Source organism: Megalobrama amblycephala, linkage group LG15 (assembly GCF_018812025.1).
Source record: "Megalobrama amblycephala isolate DHTTF-2021 linkage group LG15, ASM1881202v1, whole genome shotgun sequence".
Lineage (NCBI taxonomy): Eukaryota > Metazoa > Chordata > Actinopteri > Cypriniformes > Xenocyprididae > Megalobrama > Megalobrama amblycephala.
In genome coordinates, this window is record NC_063058.1 from 21,724,653 (window position 1) to 21,730,703 (window position 6,051).

General features: G+C 38.9%; 1 protein-coding gene across 1 annotated transcript; it reads right to left on the reverse strand.

Annotated features, from left to right (window-relative positions):
• Nucleotides 1-1,401: 1,401 nt before the first annotated feature.
• pim3 (Pim-3 proto-oncogene, serine/threonine kinase) lies at nucleotides 1,402-5,376 on the reverse strand. The gene is made up of 6 exons (XM_048159548.1): nucleotides 4,923-5,376; nucleotides 4,554-4,663; nucleotides 4,410-4,460; nucleotides 3,962-4,325; nucleotides 2,747-2,923; nucleotides 1,402-2,650 (listed from the first exon to the last, which is right to left on the reverse strand). The coding sequence occupies exons 1-6, from the start codon at nucleotides 5,008-5,010 to the stop codon at nucleotides 2,481-2,483; spliced, it is 960 nt and encodes a 319-aa protein (XP_048015505.1). The 5' UTR covers nucleotides 5,011-5,376; the 3' UTR covers nucleotides 1,402-2,480.
• Nucleotides 5,377-6,051: the final 675 nt, after the last annotated feature.

Below are 6,051 nucleotides of genomic sequence, written 5' to 3' on the forward strand. Positions count from 1 at the left end.
TAACAACAGTACAAAAAAAAGAAAGAAATTAAAGACAGACAATACAAGGATAAATAACTATATACACAGGGATATTGAAATCAAATGCATATCTCTAATAACATAATAAATACAAAGATTCTTAAAAAGGATAGAATTTCAAGGCCTTACAACAGTCTATAGTCTTTTTGCTTTGGTGTTCCTTACACCCTCCAATGATTTAAGATAATGACAAAGCTCAAATTTAAACTAGGCGTATTTTTTGCCCATCGACATTTATGAATATGATATTTCCCTAAAATAATAAACAAATTAAGAACAAAACAAATTTTCTTTTCTAAAGGCTTGTCATAAAAAATATTTTTGTCCTCCGGATTAATGTCAGTTCCAGAGATCCCCTTAAAAAAGAAGTCAAAATCGCATCAGAACAATTTAGTGCAAATACAATAAAAAAAAGATGATAAATAGTCTCATCATACAAATTACAAAACAGACATTTCAAATCAATATCTTTCTTAAATCTTTTTATAACCTGATTAACTGGGTAAATACAAATGAAACCTCATGGATGAATCATTAAAATCTTATTCAGCTTTTTAACGCCAATGTGTCATCATCATATTTGCATACTCTGTTGAATAACCTGGGTAATATTAACTATTCATCAGGATGTTTGGACATTTCATGGAAGGGGTGAGTCAGATAAATAATCTGTAGCTACTTTCTCTCTCAAATTGAACTGAATTATTGAATTGCATTTTTTTTTTTACTGGTTTTTATTATTTTACTGAAATTTAGCGTCTTAAACCTGTAGGGGGCAGCATTTTCACATACTGTATAACTGGTGGGAAACGGAAGAACACTTACGCTAGGCTAGCCAGAATAAATACTTCTATTTCAAAAAATAAAAAGATGTAAGGAGAGATAAGTGAGTCCATGAATATTGCATTGATTGTGCACATCACTCAAGTCTCTAAGCAAAGTCAGCCGCCTCTCCATCGAAATAGTGTGTATGAATGGCAGAGCAGCAGAAAGATGACAAGTGTGTTGTGTGTACTTCAAGTATTCGACCACTAGAGGGCAAGGGAGACCCACCACATAACTTGGGGAGTTACTTTTAAAAGTAATGCGTTACAATTGTAGCGTTACTTTTTCTCTCCTGTGCTGGGTTGTTTTTAATAAGAAACAATAGCCATCTTGTTTACACAGCACACACGACACCTCTGATTTCAGTGTCTATAAATGGGGGGAAAAAGTAACTTGCATTACTTATTTGTAACTCAGATATTTTGTTGTAAATTGAGAAGTAATGTTACTTGTTACTCAAAAAAGTAACCCGATTTGTCACATAAATCACGATACTTGTAATGTGTTACACCCACACTGTATATAATTGGTTATATACAAACAGACACAAACATGTTACATATGAAAGGAATTTATTGTGTCCAATATAAAAAAATAAATGTTTCACCAGTTCAAAAACAAAAAAAAAAAAAAAATCCACACTGTCACAGTGGAAGGACTAAAACACATTTTTACTTCCACTTCACATGGAGAAAAAAACTGATTCTAAATTTTACACTACATCAGAAAATGGCATCACTAAACATCTCAATCTTATATTTGTATCAGTATTAGATAGCTTTAGCGTGTCTAGGATCCTTTAGGTTAAACTAAAGATAAGCCCAGGGAACTCTTTACATTTAACAATTTCAATTTACTTTTTGCAGATGGTATAAAATGAATAAATAAATAAATAGCCACTGAATGTGGAATGTTTGTATTGCATGAATAAATAAGATACATGGAAGAAAAATGTACATAAATACAATACAAATACTTGTATTTAAAAATAAAAAGTTAAAAAAAAAAAAAATGAAATAAAGAAAGATAAGTGAATCCATGAATATTGCATTGATTGTGCACATCACTCAAGTCTCTGCTAAGCAAAGTCTAAAAAGTGACGTCAACAGATGAAGTAGTGGAAGACATTCAGAAAACAACAACAGAAGGGAAAACCATCGAAATAGTGTGTATGAATGGCAGAGCAGCAGAGAGATAGTGTTAAGAGAGTAGTAAGTGTGTACTTCAAGTATTCGACCACTAGAGGGCAAGGGAGACCCACCACATAACTAGATACAGTCTTTGAAGGTTCCCATGAATCCAGGGGAGTTCCCCTAAAATCCATGAAAATCCACCTGGCGTCTGTCGTGACTTGAATCCCATAAAAGCAGCTTTCCAAAAAAGGCACCGAAAACTAAAAAGATAGTCTAAAAGGAAAATAATGTCCAAGCTCTATAAGAGCAACCAGTAAGATCAAAGGATCACTAGCATTGCTGCTCACGCAATCCCTACGGGTAACAACTCACCCTTAGCAAGAAAAACAACCAAAAAAAAAAAGACATTTATGTAACATAAATCGAAGTCCTGATAACCAACAGACTGGGAACAAGGGCAAAAAGGTCTCAGAGTCCATTCACTCGGCATCCCCGCATCCGTCAAAGGCTTTCTTTGCCCGATTCTGTGCTGATGGAGTGAAGCGTGATGTCGACGCTTTCTGCTTTCGGGCTTTCTTCCGTCCGCATCCACTGATGCTCAAAGATCTGCTCCAAGGTGGGCCGATCTGAAGGTCTCAAGCAGAGGCACCATTTGATGAGCTGCTGACACACTGATGGACAGGGGAGAAAAAAAAAGAGCAGCAAGGTTAAACTTCTCATCTACAAGACGCTTCAAAAACCGAAAGATCCGACCGTTCACAACATACCCGGAGAGATTCTTCTCCTGAAAAAGAGCCGTCCTCTCAGAATCTCCTCGTCGTGCTCAAACGGGATGTCTCCGCACACCATGTCGTACAGCAGGACGCCAAGGGACCACACGGTTGCCGAGCGTCCGTGGTACCTGTGGTAACGAATCCACTCGGGGGGGCTGTACACTCGCGTGCCTACAAAAACAAAACATTTGGTTTTCAATCCAGAGATTTCTGGCTCATAATCATAATCGCCTTTTTTGATTACACTGCAGCACTGTATAATGAGCCGCTCTAGTCAGCTGACTCTAGCAAAGGGGGCGCCAGCGGTCTGGCGTTCGCACAAACGCTCCTCCCTCCTCCAGTCTCGCTGTGAGCCCGGAGAACGGCTCGTTCCAAAAATACAAGCAAGCTGAAACAGGAGGGCGAGCTAAAAACGACACTTTCAGGTACAAACAGTCACAAGCTATGGCAACTCCACATGCTTTCAGCATGAGTCACTTCCCCCAACAAAAGCACCTTTACTAGGGGTGATGTGACAGGCCCCCGAAGACCAGGAGTCGCCTGGATACCAAACAAAAACAGGGATCTGCGAATCACGTGGTCCCGCAACTCAGGTTTCACAACAAACAGATGCTACGCAGTAACAGCTGATCCCACTAACTTCACAGATTCACCACATTAAAATAGTCAAAAGAAATATTCCTTCAAGCAACATAAATACATGTATTTAAGTCATAAATCAACCTGTGAGGATCACACGTGCTCAAATATACACATCTATATCTTAGCTATCCATCTCTCTATATATACAAACACTGATACATTTTGGTTTTCTATATAAACTAGAAGTTTTAAAGAGTGTAATGTTGTCATTCCATTTGAAGTCTTTCACTTTTCACTCAAATAAAGGGAAAAAAAGTCTAAGATTTTAGTCTTCCAGCCTAGCAAAGACAGTTTTCATAATTTGCATAAACCTTTCAACATGGGCGAGACACTCAAAGTAATTTTATTTAAATCTAATGCTGAATATTAAGTAAAATTATCATCATTATTATTATTATTAAAAAATATCAGACACATTGCCTCAATGTGCATACTATCCATCTAAAATAGTATGTGACATTAGTAATATTCAATACTATTTAGGGCGGATAGCATGCACATTGGGATGCAGGGATTTTGTTAAGCGTGGCAGGTGCAAAGGAGGATGGGTAAGAGTCAAGGACGCACCATCAAAGTCTGTGTAGACGGTGTCCTTGAGGATGGCCCCGGAGCCGAAGTCAATGAGCTTCAGATCTCCCGTGCGTAAATCCACCAGGAGGTTCTCGTCTTTGATATCCCGGTGAACCACCCCGCAGCTATAGCAGTGCCGAACCGCCTCCAAAACCTGCCTGAAGAAGCCCCGGGCGGTGTCCTCATCCAGCGCGCCTTTCTCCGTGATGTAGTCGAATAAATCCTTCACCATCTCCGGCCTCTCCATTACAATCAACCAGCCGTCGGGTCTCTCATACCAATCTAGGAGTTTAATGACCCCCTGAAACGTACTCCCCACTTTCTTCAACAAAACGATCTCGAGAGGAACCAACGACCCATTCTGGAATATAAAAACGCATGCATTAGACACAATATGGTATTTAAAAAAATAATAATAATGAAACTAAAATGCATGTTTACTTACAACAGTACCCCATTCGGTCACTCTCTCCTTAGCGACGTGTTTTACCGCAACCTAGAGACAAAAAGAGAAAACGCACATATGAAGTGTGTGACTGTGGCGCCAAACGCGGCCATGTGCTGCCACCAAAACAAAGCCAACGCTTACCGGCAACGAGTCTGAGATCCGAGTACCGGCGTACACTGTCCCAAACCCACCGCTTCCCAGCACCGAACCCACATGATAAACCTTCTCAAATGGCTCCCTTTCGGCCTTGGCTGTAAAATGAGAGAGAAAAAACAACAACGTTCGTTTAACAATGTGATTTAAACCGAGTGTGTGTATAACGCACGGTTGGCAACAAAATGGCTCCATACGCAGGTCACGGACAGGCGCGTGCCGATTAAGCAGCTAGATACGTTGCGTATGGAAAATTAAGTAAATAACTGACTAAAGGACTAAGATTTAAAAAAAAATAAATAAAATCAAAATAAAATATATATATATATATGGTTATGAATTTGGAGAACGACCTACCTGCTTGAAGTTGAATTTTCACCGGTAAGTGGTCGATGTTGGTTGTGTTGCAAATATGGGAAAAAGATCCAAACTTGGAAAGTAACATTTTTCGTTGTCGATTCTTAGTCCTTAAGATGCGTAACTGTGCCAGGGACTGGAAAACACCGGCACCCCGTCCTTCACAGTAAAGACCGAATTCCCTACAAAAATGTGTTTAGTAGTGGGACTCCGCTGGAAAATCCCACGAATGCTCGCAAAACGATTCCGATTCCTCTTCTAGAAAGGTGTCAAACTCCGGTAATTATTCACAAATGTCCCCGCGCACCCATAGTGAGAGAGAACTGCACACGTTTGCGCTTTTGAGTCTGGTCGGCGCGCTCAGTTGATGTGTCTGTGTGTGAGAGCGGGGAGACCGACCGACCGTATTAACTCTTCATTCTCGTGTTTGGGCGCTGGGCGCGCTGCACATATCCCTCCGCCACGGATAGACTCAATACGCTTAAATTAAAGACAAACGCATTCCTCAGGATTCTTTAGCGTTCCATAAGAAAAATAAAAAAAAAGTGGTAAAATCTAGAAAGACACTATAAATGCATGACGATTTATAAGCGGGAATAAATAGTGAATAGTGCGAGACGCCCATGGATACCTCGTCTGAGAGCTTTGCGCTTAGGCTATATAACAAGACCAACCACGTTGCATAGTTTATATAATTGCACAGTGACTAATTGGAGTAATATTGCTGGGTTGTGCCTGTCAAATAATAATAATAATGTTTAATAGTATAATAATGACGAGTTTTTAGCAACAAATAACATTTTAAAAATGATAATTAGAACAATAATGAATATTAAAGCACATTATCTATCTATCTATCTATCTATCTATCTATCTATCTATCTATCTATCTATCTATCTATCTATCTATCTATCTATCTATCTATCCTTGTGTGTGAAGTGTGTAAATAGTGAATTCAGGTTAATTTTTGACATTTTTTCATGCAGTCATTTCAATGGCAAACAGTGTCCCAATCAACCTGAATTCACCATATATCCCTGTTAATTCTATTTGTATATAGCACACTTGTACATTTGTCTGTTTTATGTTTATTTTTTATTTTACTATGTGTACTGTTTTCGTCTCTGC